The sequence below is a fragment of the Condylura cristata genome, unplaced genomic scaffold, assembly GCF_000260355.1.
Source record: "Condylura cristata isolate star-nosed mole 26May11 unplaced genomic scaffold, ConCri1.0 scaffold00013, whole genome shotgun sequence".
Lineage (NCBI taxonomy): Eukaryota > Metazoa > Chordata > Mammalia > Eulipotyphla > Talpidae > Condylura > Condylura cristata.
Genome location: NW_004567114.1, coordinates 28,714,483 through 28,731,649, shown reverse-complemented (window position 1 = coordinate 28,731,649; position 17,167 = coordinate 28,714,483). Strand labels below are relative to the sequence as shown.

The 17,167-nt window shown below is 37.9% G+C and overlaps 1 protein-coding gene across 2 annotated transcripts in view; it reads left to right on the top strand.

Annotated features, from left to right (window-relative positions):
• The window catches only part of SYNE2 (spectrin repeat containing, nuclear envelope 2), a 239,253-nt gene that overhangs the window by 80,710 nt on the left and 141,376 nt on the right, over positions 1-17,167 (top strand). For both annotated transcript variants that reach the window (XM_004681792.2, XM_004681791.2), the window contains exons 32-44: positions 218-376; positions 1,403-1,564; positions 2,052-2,153; positions 3,060-3,260; positions 3,598-3,769; positions 4,220-4,332; positions 5,361-5,563; positions 6,272-6,391; positions 6,485-6,779; positions 8,295-8,446; positions 9,710-10,019; positions 11,127-11,291; positions 12,613-12,954. In XM_004681792.2, coding sequence (XP_004681849.1) covers positions 218-376; positions 1,403-1,564; positions 2,052-2,153; positions 3,060-3,260; positions 3,598-3,769; positions 4,220-4,332; positions 5,361-5,563; positions 6,272-6,391; positions 6,485-6,779; positions 8,295-8,446; positions 9,710-10,019; positions 11,127-11,291; positions 12,613-12,954 — 2,496 coding nt within the window. The remainder of the gene's footprint in view (positions 1-217; positions 377-1,402; positions 1,565-2,051; positions 2,154-3,059; positions 3,261-3,597; positions 3,770-4,219; positions 4,333-5,360; positions 5,564-6,271; positions 6,392-6,484; positions 6,780-8,294; positions 8,447-9,709; positions 10,020-11,126; positions 11,292-12,612; positions 12,955-17,167) is intronic.

Here is a 17,167-nt window from a genome sequence, read left to right as displayed (position 1 = left end):
GGAATATCGTTTCACATGAACCAGAGCATGGTTTTACACCATGTTTTATGAGATCAATTGGTAGGCAGTTTGGGTGTAGTATTATTGTCAGACCAGGTGTTAGGACTCTAAATACTTTACATTAAAAAAGTGGAATAATAAAAGCCAATAATAAAATTACAGTTTTTAACATATTGTCAATGTCAATATATCAAAATATTTCATACCCTTTTTACAGATTGAAATTGTCAAAGAAGAGTTTAATGAACATTTAGAAGTTGTAGACAAGATTAACCAGATCTGCAAAAATCTACAATTTCATCTGAATAAAATGAGAACATTTGAAGAGCCTCCTTTTGAGAAAGAAGCTAATATTATTGTGGATAGATGGCTTGATGTAAGTGATAATATAGTTGACTAGAAATTTTATAACAAATTCATCTTTCTCTTCTGTTGTAATTTTTATGTATTTATAATATTCAAAAGTGTTCAATATTATGGCCCTCCCTGGTGGTGCAGCAGGTTAAAGCACAGCACTAAGAAGCTTAAGCCACTTGCTCATGAGTTCGATCCCCACCTGCCCCAGAGGTGATCCACATGTTGCGGCAGACCTCTCCTGACCCACCCGCTGCTCCCCTCAGCAATGTACTTCGTCGATCTGCCTGTTTTGCTCCCCACTCTGTCTCTGGTGAATCCTCACACCCTCTGCATCTCTGGCCTATTCCCCAGTTCTGTATGAATAAATAAATCTTTAAAAAAAAATGTTCAATATTATAAAGTTTGTGACTTAGGAACTAATTTCAGCCACAGATATTGCTCTATTACTAACAATGTTACAAATTAAGTACTTGTCTATTATATTTTTCATCTGTGGTTTTAAAAGCACCTTTTATTGTGGCTTAGAAATTAGGAAGACTGGCCCTCCCTGGTGGCGCAGCGGGTTAAAGCACAGCACTGAGAAGCTAAAGCCACTTCCACATGAGTTCGATCCCCGCCTGCCCCGGAGGTGACCACATGGCGTGGCAGACCTCTCCTGGCCCGCCCACTGCTCCCCTCAGCAGTGTACTTCGTAGATCTGCCTGTTCTGTTCCCCACTCTGTCTCTGGTGAGGCCTCTCACTGCCCCTGAGCCTCTGGCCTGTACCCCAGCTCTGTATGAACAAATAAATAAATCTTAAAAAAAAAATTAAAAAAAAAAAAAAGAAATTAGGAAGACTAATTCATCTACATGTAAACTGCAATGAATCAACTAAATTTTAATATTGGAGAACTATAACACATTAAAGCAAATGTTTGTTGATGAATAAACCAAGTTATTTAGCAAGTAAAGATCAACTAAAATTTTATTTAAAAAATGTTTGAAACAGTGGATTTCATTCCTTTCACCAGTAAATGTATTATTTCTACTTTTGTAATTATGATAGATAAATGAGAAGACAGAAGACTACTGTGAAAATCTTGGTCGAGCTTTAGCCTTGTGGGAAAAACTTTTTAATTTGAAAAATGGCATTGATGAGTGGACTGAAAAGGTTCTTCAAAAAATAAAATTATTTCCACCAACTGAAGAGGAAAGAGAAAAACTGAAGGTATTTTATATTGAAGTGGGGTACAGAAACCACAAATAAATCTGCTGTTTCTTTCATTGTTCCTTGAGAAGGACCTGAACTCTGTTGTATCATTTGTGATATCCAGGAGTATGTGAGTAGGTGTTATTAATCTGGACCTCATAGACACCCCAGCCATTCAAGGATAAAATGGCCTTATGGGAAAACCTGCACCTCTGTGTGTGGTTGATGTGTACATATCTATGAAATGTAATGTCTTCTGTAAGCATTCTTGTGCATACATTCTTGCCCTTTTCTCTTGTATAGTGAGGATGCTTCACTGACTTGTAACATTGGTGTAACATTGGCCTGACCCTGAAGGCACTATGCTTTAAAGACTTTTAAAAAAACAAATGATAGGGGGAAATTCAAGTGCTCTATTTCTCTATATTTACAGTAGCAATTGTGGGTACCAGAAATTAAGGTATAAAATAAAAAGCTATTTTTCTATTAAAATGATGTGTTTTAGGAAGAGTTACAAGCCCACGAACAGAAATCTTCAGATTTTTCTAAAAGAGTGGCCAAGATACAGTTTCTGCTTCAAAGCAGTGAAATACCTCTTGAATTGCAGGTAAGATAATTCTTATTTCAAAGTCATAGTTAAAGTTATATATCTAAAGTCATGCTCACAAGTAACCTAAAATAAAATGAACAGTATAATTTAATTAATCTTCATTCAATTTCTATATTAGATCCAAGCATTTTAATAGTTGGTGTGGTTTATTATACTTGTGCCACTTTAGAATGAATCTTATTATTTGCTGTTCTTATTCTCATTTCACTCCTTTCACATACTTGTGTGGTTGGTGTCACTTTCATGTAAAGTAACAAGGGTTCCTCATGAGTGTCTTGGCCCTCAGGAGGAGACTATGACTCAGGTGACCCCGGGCTTACTAAATTGCTAGTGGAGAACAGAGATTTGGCCAAATGTAAATTTCTGTGAAAAGATCTGGCACAGTTTATTCAGAAGGAGATGCATGATGACTGAGCCCTTTAGCTCAGACTTCCCAGCTGGAGTCTTGGCTCTGCTCTCACCAGCTCTGAGGCCTGGGCAGGTTACTTAACCTTCTTAAGCCTGTGTTTCGTAGATAAAGTGCACAGGCTTACCATGACACTGTATACATAATGAATAATAAATACTTAATATTTTTTCTGTATATTTTAATCTATTTTCCAGTGAAGGCCATGAGATAATGTTTCATTGGGTATGTTGGATAAAACTTGTTTTAGGGGCAAGAGTTTAAATTAGTCTCTGAGAAAAAAAGTCCAAATGTCCGTGTCAGTTTTCTCTTCTTACTGTGTGTCACTCAAGGCAGCATTCTCATTGTTAATTAAAGATGTAGAACAATAAAGAACTAGAAGTACAGAAGAGTTCATTTTTCATTAAGGTGATGCAGTCTTAACTCATTCTCTAGAGTTACCTTAAAACCTAGCTAAATCAAGTCCGTTACTGTCCTTCATATATTCGTGACTTTAGGTTATGGAATCCTCTATGTTGAAGAAGATGGAACACATAAAGACACTTCTAATTGGAGAATCCAACTGCTGCGCCCTTGGTGGCAGCACAGCTGAGCTAAAGGAGGACCTTGATCAAGCAAAGACCCGGATTGGAATGACGGAGTCCCTCTTAAAAGCCCTTTCTCCTTCTGACAGCTTGGAGATATTTACCAAGCTAGAGGTACTTCCCAGCTGCTTTTCTTCTGTGGTTCAGATTTATTTTCACACTTCATTCAGATGGTCTTGGTCTCTTAGGGTTAATAAAAATAGTTATAAAAAATGATAGCCTGGGAAACTCAGAAAAACTACATATTTAGCAGTTTCATCTTTAAATTGTACAGTGGGTGTAATTATTTGACATTAAATCATAATGCATAATACATTTACTGACTAAGAAAGTGAGTCTACTCACTTTCAATAGAAAACCATCTAGATTTTTACACAAGCAATTGAGAGCTAATGCTTTGTGTAAACAGCTCATTTTAAGACTAATGGTTGTTGTCTAATTGTTTCTTTAGGAGATACAACAGCAAATTCTACAGCAAAAGCACAGTATGATACTACTTGAGAATCAAATAGGTTGTCTGACTCCTGAACTCTCTGAATTAAAAAAGCAATATGAAAGTGTCAGTGATTTATTTAATACCAAAAAAAGTGTTTTGCAGGATCACTTTTCTAAGTTACTGAATGGTGAGTATGGTGTTCCTCTCACTGTATTTCTGGGTGCATAAGGACTGTGAACACAAAGGCTAATTTATCTAAGTTTCGCTTGGAGATGGTTGTGCAGATACTATTATTTAAGGAAATACATGCAGGTACATCTGTGAGGGGAGAGAGAGGCACTTACTGATCTGTGCCTGTCAAAAATGACATCTGTTTCCTTTGAGTCCCAAGTCTCTATTTCATGAAGGAAGTTCCCCAGGGACCTGGTATTTGATCTGCTCTTTTGGCTACAGCCTGTGAATAGGCTTTGACCATCCAGTATGCATGAAGAAGAGGTTTAGGCTTCTGCTTTTTACCACTTTGCATGACGCCTTGTACCCATGGCCTAGGGAGCACATTTCAGAATCTCTCACTTTAGCCAACTGTATGAAGTCTTCCTTGAATGAACATGGTTTTTCTTTTTCCTATTTCCTGTAGATCAGTGCAAGAACTTTAATGACTGGTTCAGCAACATCAAAATGAACCTTAAGGAGTGTTTCGAATCACCAGAAACCAAAATGGATGTGGAACAAAGGCTACAAAAGCTTTCTGTAAGACATACATAAATTTTAATCAAAGTTTATCAAAAATAAGATCCTGGAGGTAAAGAATCTTTTTGAAGTAGATAAGCTATCAGTTGACTTACTGATTTCCCTACATAAAGGTAATATTCCGAATAGCCTGACGTTTCCCCAAAGTAATTCTGCATTTAGTGGGTAAGCGTTCAAGTGACTTGAACAAATGCTTTTTCACACCTATTCTAAGATGCTGTTTTTATTCATTTAAATTTTATTTTTTATCGAAGTAGCATTGCAGCATGACATTATATAAGTTTTAGGTGCACATCGCTGGGAGTGATGTATTGCTATGTGAAGTTCACTGCCAATAGTTCAAATCTGTTCTTCACCAAACCATTGTCCCCTTTTCTTAATTTACCCACCCTCTTCCCTTCTGGTAACAGCTATAAACTTTGGTCGTGTAGTCCAAAACTTTGTTTTTGTTTTACTCATTTCATCAGTTTGTTTTCCCCAAATACCACATGTGAATGAAATCACACAGCATCTGTCTGGCTCTATCTGGTTTATTTTGCTAAGCAGGATTACCTCCAGGTCCCTCCAGGTCATTGCAATGAAGGATTTCATATTTTTAGTTTAGTTTCTCCCCGACTCTCCCACACCCAAAGCTCAAACTTTGAAGCATAACATTGAAATAAAATTCAGATTTGGACAAAATTAAGTATAGTGTATGTAACTATATTGATTACCAGAAAGGAGCAAACATTTAGGAGAAGTTGCTCAGAGCCAGAGTTGGAAAATGCAGCATACACTGTCTCCCACTGACCTTCACCATGTGAAGGTTGCTGTTTCCTGTCAGTTAGATGTAAATGCCCACCTTCCAGAACTAATCTAAGTCATCTCTTGATCTTTTGCCATTGTACTTAGCCATGTCTCCAGAGCCCTTCTTTTGTAGGGTGTTAAACAGGTGGCATGTCTCTGTACCAGCTCGCACAAGTGTAGTGGGGTGACAGACCAGACTTAGATTTTCAAGGAGGATATATTTGATTTTTGTTTTCCTTAAGGATTTCTTGACTCTTGAAGCAAGAGGCAGTGAAATACAGCAAGTGGGAACTGTATTGAAGCATGTGAAGAAGCATCTGCCCAAAGCACATGTGAAGGAGCTTAACAGTTGGATAGTAAGTCAGGAAATTGAATTAGAAAAATTGGAGTCCATATGCCAGGTGCGAGCAAAGGAGCTTGATGACCACTTGCAGCAGCTACTGAGGTAGGAAATAAGGTGACAGCTAAATAATGTTTTCTTTCTTTCTTAAAGTTCTTTTTTTAAAAAGATTTATTTATGCATACAGGCCAGAGGTGCAGGGGAATTGAGAGGATTCACCAGAGATAGAGTGGGGAGCAGATCAGGCAGATTGATGGACACTGCTGAGGGGAGCAGCGGATGGGTCAGGAGAGGTCTGCTGCGATCCGGGGCAGGGATCGAACTTGCAGTGAAGCTGTGGCAGCTAGCTTTGCAGTACTACACTTTAACCAGCTGTGCCACCAGGATGGGCATAAACAGTGTTTTCCAATTATATCTTAATTTGTACTGTGCCTCAGTACAGCTGACTTTGGGATATATAATATATGCCAATTTCACAAATAATATCCATACTTTCAAATCCTGTTTGCACTCTAGGAAGTTAGAGGTGTGAGAGTTTTTAAAATTATTTAAGTATAGCAAAGGCTTAGGGGAGAGTCTAGAGATGTTTGCTATTTGTTTCTTGTTCTTTCTGGTATATTTGTATGGCTCATTGATTTATAGAATTCCTCAGTGTATACACTATTATTATTTAGATTTTAGTGTCACAAATTACATTTTCCTTAAAGAATGACAAAAATAGCGGTAACAATCATTTGGCATCAAGATTCATGCCAACCTTTTCTTCAGATACTTTTTGTTTTTCATATATTAACCTGTGTTATTTCCTTTTAGACTGCAGGATGACCAAAGAAACCTGAGTATGTGGTTGACTAATCAAGAAGAGAATTATAAAGAAATGGAAGAATCTGGAGAGAAAACGGAGCTATTTTGCCAAGCTCTCACTAGAAAGAGGTATAGCTGGTCTTGTATGATATATATTTTGAGGGATGTGGTTTCTTGCATGATGCCAGGCTCCTATAAACTTTGAATATTTGGAATTTACAGGGAACAGTTTGAATCTATGGCTCAGTTGAACAACTCCTTGAAGGAACATGGGTTTACTGAAGAAGAAGAAGAAATACTAACAGAATCAACACATTTGATTGATAGATACCAGACATTATTGAGACAATTATGTGAAATTGAGGAAGAGGATAAATTACCTCCTACTGAAGACCAAAGCTTTAATGATCTTGCACATGATGTAATTCAATGGATAACAGAGATTAAAGAGTCCCTTATGGTTTTGAATTCATCTGAAGGCAAAATGCCACTTGAGGAAAGAATCCAAAAAATAAAGGTATAACAGTAAAAGTAAACTTTGGAGGTTAGAGTGAACTCTAATTTTGAAAGATTTAGAGAAAAGCTGCAAAGATTTATTTTTTTAATGGAAAATAGGATCACTGTTAGAATGGTTGAAGAAATTCAGATCACTGAACTTACAAAAGAGAAGGGCTGTGTGATGGATCTAAAACTATCTTAATGCATATGGAAGGGAGAAAGTACTTCCTCTCTTGGTGAGATCAGTGCCCAGTTACTGTCCATTCTTACAGAGTGCAAAGAATTGAAATAAAGACAATAAATCAGAGCTGCGGTAGGTGAGAGTTCACTAGGATGTAAAAAATCACATGTCAGCTCACAGAGCATGGGCAATGCCAAGGTCAAGGCTGTTAAATCTGAAGGGGTGGTATGGTCCCTAAATTATTAATACTGAGTGGGTTGTATAGGCAAGGAAGACAAGGATGTTGCTAGCTCCTGTGACCTCACTTTTTTTTAAGGTTTATTTTTTTATACTTACAAGAACTGGGGTACAGACCAGAGGTGCAGGGTAGGGGTGAGAGGATCTATCAGAGACAGAGTGGGGAGCAGAACAGGCAGAGCTGTTGAAATACACTGCTGAGGGGAGCAGTGGGTGGGTCAGGAGAGGTCTGCCACACCATGTGGGTCACCTCCCTGGCTGGTAATTGAACTCATGCTGCAATGGCTTCGGAAAGCTTCATAGTGCTGTGTTTTAACTTGTTGCGCCACCAGGGTGGGCCCTGTGGCCTCGCTTTTTTTAAACTAAGAGGTGAGTCAATAAATATTGCTAGTTAAAAGCACAGGAGAGAGAATCATGTATGCTTACATAGGAACTCAGGGGAGTAGAAGTCATGTTCATTGAAGTACCTATGGAGAAAGAAATGGCAATGGACAAGAAGTGACCACTATAAGTGGCCTTAGAGTGGCCTGTAAGGATTGGTGCCTGTGAGAATCGCTAAGACTTCATGAAGTAATTGGAATCATCTGACATTATATCCACAAGTTAACTCTCAGGAAAGTAGAATCTGGAGTAGTTTTTTCCAGAAGGGAAGAACTTGATTATTTGACAAAAAGGAAGGAACAAGAAGAACAAGGGACAGGAATTATGTGGTGATCAAAAGACAAGAACTGACATGAGAAATGGTACATGTTCCTGGAAGCCATAGTCTCATCCTGTGTATACAGATGTTCCTTGCTACCTCACTCTCCACTATCAATAATGGAGGGCGTAGAGAGGACTCTCCAGTGTTTTCTTGGCATGTAGTTCATTTGAAGGCTGTTAAAGATCAAGAGGAGATGAGGAATACAATCTGTACAAGTTTGTCGAGAATTTATTATGAGTAATATGAAGGAGGTATCGATGTCTTTGGGACACCTGTGAAAATGCAAGGGTAATTTTGAAATTGGCTCTGCAGTTATATTCCAATACAATGTTTAGAAGTAGCTAACTTATGTAATATCCAAGTAATATGAATGTGGTTTAAGATTTATTTGTTTGTTTTTTCCTTTAATTCAGGAAATCATTTTACTAAAACCTGAAGGGGATGCTAAAATAGAGACCATCACGAGCCAGGCTGAGGCCAGCAATGCTGCACTGGTTCCAAAGACCCTTGCTGACATCAAGGACCAATGGGACTCCACACTGCACTTGGCAGACACATATCTGAGGTAAAGAGCACACCTTGGCCTCTTTTGGGGCTTTTGTTGCACAGTAAAGCCATAGCAAGTATTTTGTCTGCCTCCTGGAGTCTGGAGTGTTAGGTCACTCATAATGTCAGAGGAATTTCTCTGGATCCGGTAGGAAATACATGTTGTCATCAGTGCAGTGTTTCCTCTGGCTGGTGCATTAAATGCTAGGGTTCTTGGCAACAAAACTTTGTTTATCATTCCACCTTCAATACCTGCTTCTGTACCAAAGTCCTCTTCCCCCCAGACAACTTTGGTACCTGCATGATATCACTGAAGGGTAATTCATGCTCTTAAATATATACTCAAGAGAGTCTTAAATGTGTAAGTATTGTAAGTGTCTGATCAACGGACATATTTCTGGTGAAAATGTTTAATTCATGTGCCATCTTAAATGGCACATATAATGTTTGGTGGATACGTGATTTTTTTTTTCCTAAGAAGGCAATGACATCAAAACTAAATTTAAGCTATAGAAAGCATAAACCAGTTACATGGCCTACATATACTGAATGTGTGTTTGTTTAATTATATGAAAATGAAAAACAAGGATGATATATTTATATTTAAACATAATAAAAGCTGTGTGACATAGTTTGAAATTTTGAAATTTAAATTATTAAATTTGACTCTTAAGGTCAAATTATATGACAACCTTTTTTTCTTTTAGTAATTCATCTTGTATTATGAACTAAATTTAGTGCTGTTCAGAATGATATAATACTGGGCCCTCCCTGGTGGCACAGTGGGTTAGGACACAGCACTGCAAGCTGGCTGCAGCCGTTTTAGTGTGAGTTTGATCCCTACCCGGGAGGTGACGCACACGGCGCAGCAGACCTCTCCTGTCTTGCCTACTGCTCCACTGGGGTACAGTGCGGGAGTGAGAGGATTCGCCAGAGACAGAGTGGGGAGCAGAACAGGCAAATCGACGAAGTACACTGCTGAGGGGGGCAGTGGGCGGGCCAGGAGAGATCTGCCGTGCTATGTAGGTCACCTCCCTGGCCAGGCATCAAACTCATGCTGCAGTGGCTGTGATGGTCTCACTATGCTGTGCTTTTGCCTGTTGCACCACCAGGGAGGGCCCATAAATAAATTATAAAAAAAAAGTTATACCAAAAAAATCTCTGGGGGTAAAGCATGTTAATATTACCTTGATGTTTATTATTATAATGTGTGTTGCATTATAATATGCTCTTCCATTTTGCTAAGTGTCATTTCATTTGTAAAATATTTTGTTACATTTAGCCATCAAGAAAAGCTTCTTTTAGAAGGAGAGAAGTACCTACAAAGTAAGGAAGACCTGAGATTAATGCTCACAGAACTTAAAAAGAAACAAGAGGTGGGCTTTGCCCTGCAACATGGTTTGCAGGAAAAGACAGCTCAGCTCACAATTTATAAGAAGTTTCTCAAGAAAGCACAAGATTTGACCTCCTTGCTAGAGGAACTAAAATCTCAAGGAAATTACCTTTTAGAGTGCACAAAAAATCCTAATTTCAGTGAAGAGCCATGGCTAGAAATAAAGCATCTACATGAAAGTCTTCTGCAGCAGCTACAGGTGAAGTGGTCAGAGTAAATTGTGCATGATTGTCATAATTATACATAATGATGGAAGATTTGAATACAGTACCTTTTTTTGTTCTTTGGCAAATCAAAACCTTTTAAAATCAATATGTCATTTTTAGATAAAAATACTAACTCCTTAAGAATGGAAGAATCAATCCAGTTTTACTGAGGCATCCCCTGGGTATTGAAGTTATTTCCTTTCATCTGAAAGAATAACTAAAGAAAAACTGAAGTCCCTTTCTTCAGGAGTAGGGAGGGTTCCCCTGTTTAAGGTTTCTCTGTAAGGTTGACGGTAAAAATTACCTGTACATGATCCATCATCTAGCTATTATAGCAGTTTGTAACTATTGTGCTATACACACCTTAGCAGGTCCTTCCCTTGCATCTTTCTAATGATCTGCAGTGAAAGAGGAGTTTGCATTTCAGCTTGTCTGGTGAGAATGTATCCTCTTAAGAGAATTGCTTATATTCTTTGCATTCTGAAAGCCAGATTCAATGTAAGGATTACCTGATGAGAAATTCTGCTTATAAAGCAGAGGAATTGAACAGGGGCAAAGTAACACCTGTTTGACTCTTAAGTTGTTAGGTTTAATAGTTGCCTATTTTCGACCATGCCAGGAGAACCTGAAGTTGGTTTTGCTTTGGAGTTAAGATTACTTTTCCTTAACACACAGTTTAGATATTTGGTTCTTAGAACAGGAATCTGCTGATAGGTTGATCTCCTGTGTCATTTCCAAGGGCAGGTACCTGGTTTTAGTAAGAAGGGTAATTAAGAAAGTTGCTTTATTATGGGTGTTTGTGATTTGATGATATAATTTGTAGCCATTTTGTTTTGTCAACCTCTTGCCAAATTATGTTTAAAGATGAAATGAAGGCAGAGAAACATGGGAGAGACTAACATGGTTTCAGTAAAGTGAGGGGGTGGGTAGGTGGGAGATTTACAGTGACATGTCTTGAACATTAAAATCTTTATGTTCGAATTCATACATCTTTTTTGAGATGATACCTCATGAAACAAGTACTTAAGTACAATTTAATTACATGCTAAGTGAAAATTTTCAGAGGGAAATGATTTGCCAACTGGTGGTTTTATTTCTAGGATTCTGTGCAAAAATTGGAAAATGATGTTCAGGAACACCACAGCTACCAGGTTTGTGTCACAGAGCTAAATACTGCACTGGACAATTTCTCAAAGGACTTCCACAGTTTTTCTGATAAGCCTTTGGATCAAACCACAATTGAAGAGAAGCTGCAGAAGCTGCAGGTATTGAACAGTGTCTAGGCATGATCAACATTTAAAAAAATCAGCATTAACTACCCCTTGACCTGTCAGCGTCTCCTGCTAGAAATTAAAGTGCTTTTAGATGAGTATTAGATAAAATTCTGAGCCCCCAGAAAAATTGGAATGTTTTGCTCTTTAGTGATCAGATCCATTTTGAATTTGAGTTGAACTTCACCCATGGTCAGTCTGCAGTTTTTGAGATCTTTGCTACAACACACTGCAGGGATTCCAAGAAATGATGGGTAGTCAAAGGAAGCATCTAACACAACACCTAGAGGGAAAATTTTCAGTTTTGCATTTTTCATCATGGGTGGGCAGGAGTTGTATGTCTTACCTCACTACTTTCGTGTTCATGGACTACCTGCCTTAGGTGAATGAAATGTCCATCTTTGTGGAATGCAAATGTGGAGCTCTCTTCTTCCAGCTTGGTGTGTTTCCACAAGCTGTGTATGCCTGTTACCATCAACCTTCTCTCATTCTATTACAAGTGTCTGTTTTCTGGGGTTTTTTTTTGTTTGTTTGTTTGTTTTGTTTTGTTCCTGTGTCTTTCTCACTACGCTTTAGGAACTTGAAGAGACTAGATTTTACTTATCTATGTAACTTCATCTTCTATCATAATACTTATGACATTGAATGAGTTATTAATTGAATGAGTGAACAAATGAATATTTATTGTGTGGCCCATGAGAACAGTGACTACTAAATCCTACATAGTTCACCTACTAACTTTAAGAGGTGTTATATTAACACAGTAAAATCAGTAATTGCCATAGTACCTCAGATTTCTTTTACTCTAAAATTCTGAAATTAGCCTCACTCTTTCATGCCTTTAGTAAATATTGGTAGCATTCTTGTAGCATTTAAGATACTTCATTAGACAAATTGATTTCAGTCTTCCTCTGAATTTTAGACATGAACACTAAATCACGTAGGCATATTTTAAAGGATTATTTTCAGTGCTTTACACATATTAAGCACTTATTACTTAGTGTTTTGATTGCATAAAAAGGCTATATCTTGAATAAAATATAGGCTCTACAAATATGCAGTGAAGTCACTGCCTCCTCTATTCCAGGAATTGTGCTATGAAAGTTTTCTGTTATTCTTATGAATTTCTTGTAGTTTATAAAATCTGCTTGAAGAACTTGGTTTAAATTTTGACCAGTGTTTCCTCTGTGATGAGTTGAAGTTTTTTCTGTGCTCCTCGAGTGAAGCAGAATGTACTGTGATTTACAAAAGTCAATTATCTCTTGTGACACTTGAACAGAGATACTGTTTTTGACGATCTTTTTTCCACTTATAGGAACTAGAAAACAGACTCAGTTTACAAGATGGCACATTAAAGAAGATTCTAGCGTTAGCAAAATCCATCAAGCAAAATACATCTTCAATGGGACAGAAGATTATTAAAGATGATATAAAATCACTTAAGTGTAAACAAAAAGATTTGGAAAACAGACTTCAGTCTGCTAAACAGGACACAGAAAATGGTCTCAACAACATTCTCAAATCAAAATGTTCAACAGAAAAGAAAGAAAAGTTTGCTCTGCCAGGTGGAGGGATGGAGGTCACTTGTGATGTGCAGGGGTCCACTCAGGACTCAGCTGCAGTGGAGTCGTTAGAGGAAGGCTTGGGAGTAAACAAGGTAAGTACTTGTGATTGCATTTCCAAGACATCACATCTGAGCATGAAGAGGTGTGGGCTCTGAAAAGAGGGTTGTGAATCAAGCCTTCTGATTTCATAATTAAACCCTCAATGGGCTGGCTATTTATGACGCCCACTTACAAAAAGAACTCTTAGAAAACTGTCCAGGATTTCAGTGGTGAAATACTACTGTTCAATCTGTTAAAATGTCAGTCATCAATTTAGGTTTATTATTCTCTCTGATAGGTAATCAGATACAGTTTCTTGGGTCAGGAGCACAACGGCAAATTAGAAAAGGCAAAAGAAAAGAAAATGTGCTTCACCCATTTTCTCAAAAAAAAAAAATCCAAGAGCCCTATTTTTTTTTTTTTAGTTGATTTTATAGTGAAATCAGAGACTGTATTTGAAGGGTTAGGATCCTTTCTTCGCATGTTAACCCTATACTGCAAATGTATTTTTAAATGTCAGATCATTTGGTGTGAGATTATCAGCATTCAGGCTCTTAATTTTCCCTGGAGAGAAGAAAGAAGAATCATGTTTTGTTTTCATATTAAATGAACAGTGGGTACATTTTCCTGTGGCTCTTAAAGTGCTTTCTCACAGGTTCAAGATTAAAATGGAAAAGGCACAAAAAGCCATCCAGTAAACTGTACTTGAAAGGGGCTCCCTACTCACAATCCAGAGTCCAGTGGGACAGTGGCACAGGTTAGACCATTAAGTGTGCATTCTCAGCAGCTTTGTATGGAATAATAACCAACAGGAATGAAAAGAACATCCACTTCTGTTGTCTTCCTTCAAAAGAGATGCATGAGAGAGTGAGGAAACTAGAGAGGATTTTCTAGAATGCATAATACAAGGTTAATGGCCAACAGAATCTCTCTGGAGATAAGAAAAGATTTCTGAGAAATCCCACAATGTTAGCTATTGCTAAGGAAATTTGTCTTCAAGGATTAGTCACTCAGTAAGCAAGACTCTTGAGGTTGTATATATAGCAAAGAAACATAACAGTTTTTTTAAAGAATGATAAATAAATCATAAGGGAAAGTCCTTTAGTGCTTTCAAAGGATAGTAAGAGGCTCACAGCAATACAGGACATTGCTTAAAGGGAGTTGCCTCACAACTTAAATTAGCTCCTCAGCCATTTGACTATAAACTCCCAAATATAGGAATATATTGAAAATTATGTGAAGATTGTATCCAATAAGACTGTTTTAATTTATTAAGCTTTTACCAATATTGAATAATGAATTGATAATTTATGACACATCATTAAAAAATTGTTTTCAGAGCAGGTAAAAAGTCTTCATCCTCAAACTGTTCTCATAGTTCTGGTTTACAGAAGACTAGTTTGAATACTTGTAGCACATTTTATTTCATTACTCTTGCAACATGAATTTTTTTTTCTGAATCTACACTTACTATCTCTAAGTACTAGCTATATTTATTTTATGTAACATTAGACTATGCAAGATTACAAGCAGTTTTAAACTTAGTAAGAGATAAAAATATGCATAGACAAGTAGAGCAGAATGTGACAAATATAAGAAAGATACAAGTATAAATTATTTAAGCAGGAGTCTTCATACAAGGACTAAAAAGAGAACATAGGCACATTTTATGGAATTACAAGTCAAATTAACCAACAACTATTGTGATAGTGAAAATAAATTCTTAATTTATTAAAATATTTATTGATGCTGCTATTTAGACAGTTACTGAATGGAATCACTTATATGTAGAATATAGAGAAACAAAACAAAGGGTTAGGTAAAAGCAAACCAATAACATACCCTAGAAACCTGACTGTAGACTCGAAGCTGCCAGAGGGAGGAAGGGAGCAAAGTGGGAAAATGGGTCCAATGGGCTGTGGAGGATTTCAGTATCTTGGTCGTGGGTGTGGTGTGATGTCACTTGAAGGGTGTGATCCTGTACCTTCAAATCATATACAGTGTTGTAAACCAGTTACCTCAATAAAAAAAGAAATAACATACACACATACACTCCATTAAATGGGAAAAAGACACGTGAAAAATGATCCATACATGACTCTAATTTCATAAGGAATAAAAACACATAAAACAATACTTCATGGGTACTAATTTAGGCAGTAAAAGAATGAAAACATGTTTGTGAATTTTAGAAGAGCCGTGAGTTCCAGGGGGAAAGAAATGGAAAGGGGATGAGGATTGGTCTTTAAAATTATATATATATATATAATTTTAAAGATTTATTTATTTATTCATACAGAGCTGGGGTACAGGCCAGAGATGTGGAGGGTGAGAGGCTTCACCAGAGACAGAGCGAGGTGCAGAACAGACAGATGGACGAAGTACACTGCTGAGGGGAGCAGCGGGCGGGTCAGGAGAGGTCTGCCTCGCCATGTGGTCGCCTCCGGGGCAGGCGGGGATCGAACTCATGCAGAAGTGGCTTAAGCTTTGTGCAGTGCCGTAACCCGCTGCGCCACCCTGGAGGGCCCTAAATTATATTTTTAACACGGAAAATTCTGTCACTTATATATGTGCTGTGAGTAGTGAGTTATAATCTGTTCTTTTAAGTATGTTTGAAACATCTCATATCGAATACTTTAAAATACAATGTTTCAAGTGAGTTTGCCAGATCAAAGCCATTGCCCAATATATAGTGCATGATGATTGGTCCAGAAAGACTCTTTCCATGAGCCAATCAGGACTTGAGCCGGTGTTCTGACCTCTGGCATGAGCACAGGAATGTTACCTTTTAAATTTGAAATGTTCGTTTGAGAGCTTCTGTTGGATTTCTTGCCAAACAAGAAGCAGGACTTTTGGAGTTGGTAAACAAATGGTGTTTGTTTGGGGAGGATGTCAGCTTCTTTGGGATGCTGTCTCCCACCACTAGTGGCAGGTTGCAGATGGCACAATACGAGAGTTGCTAGTCCTCAGGGCACCAGTCCATCAGGTGAGAGAGACCAAGGGCACTGGATGCTTACATGATGGATAGTAAGACAAGTTGAACTAGAATCTGGACCTTTAGCTCCAGTAGCTTGTTCCACAGGCGACCTCATGGGGCTGCTCGGTGTGACGTGAGCATCACTGGAAAGGAGACAGAGTGGTGTTAGGTTGTGGCAAGAGCACCCATGGGCCTCGCCACCTGCGTACGACACCTCTCACTTTTCCTCTCGCAGCTTTCCTGGGTCTTTACCCTCTGAGATGCTGCCTTCCATATAGCTCTTCAACCATAGCTGGCACCTATAAAATTGTTGACAATGTTAACCCTTACATTATTATCTAGGCAATGATTTTTAGACAATTTCTACCGTGTTTGGGATATGGACAAATTTCATTCACAGACTCTATACCTCTAAGATTTTTCTGACATGAAAGTATATAGCAAAATTAAGTGATACTTATAAAGTAATCTGAAAATAAAAACGAATACCTTAGCAAAATAATGAAAATCTTAACAGTGACCGAGATGGTGTCTGGTACTTATAAGTGCTCAAAATAGTTACTTAAAGAATGGAAAAGCGGCCCTCCCTGGTGGCGCAGCGGGTTAAAGCACAGCACTGAGAAGCTAAAGCCACTTCCGCATGAGTCTGATTCCCGCCTGCCCCGGAGGTGACCACATGGCGCGGCAGACCTCTCCTGACCCGCCCGCTGCTCCTCTCAGCAGTGTACTTCGTTGATCTGCCTGTTCTGCTCCCCACTCTGTCTCTGGTGAAGCCTCTCGCCGCCCCTGCACCTATGGCCTGTACCCCAGTTCTGTATGCATAAATAAATAAATCTTTAAAAAAAAATTGAAAAAAAAGAATGGAAAAGCACTGTTCCTTTGTATCCCTTTGGGAACCTCAAGTTCTTAAAACTTGGAGGAAAAAATCACATTCCTCCTTGTAAAATCTGTTCTGCCTTCCCCTTGTAGGAGTTCTTATTACTAGTTGGTTTAAGGCATAGATTATTTTTAATTTAATTAAATCTTGTTGTTTCCTTCATCAATCCTTTATTTTAAACTACTTATCAATAGGTAATATTGCAAGTCTCTTATTTGCCCTATCCTCTGCATCTTGGCTAAAAATAAGCTTTGGAATCATCCTTTTTATATTTATATTTTTTCTTTAAGACTATAGGTTATGCCTCAGTATATAATTGAGCAATGTTAGACCTCATACCCTCTTGTCAAGGAAATTTTGTTCTTTTTTTTTTTTAGAATACCAATATAGGCATTGAATATTGTCATCTTTG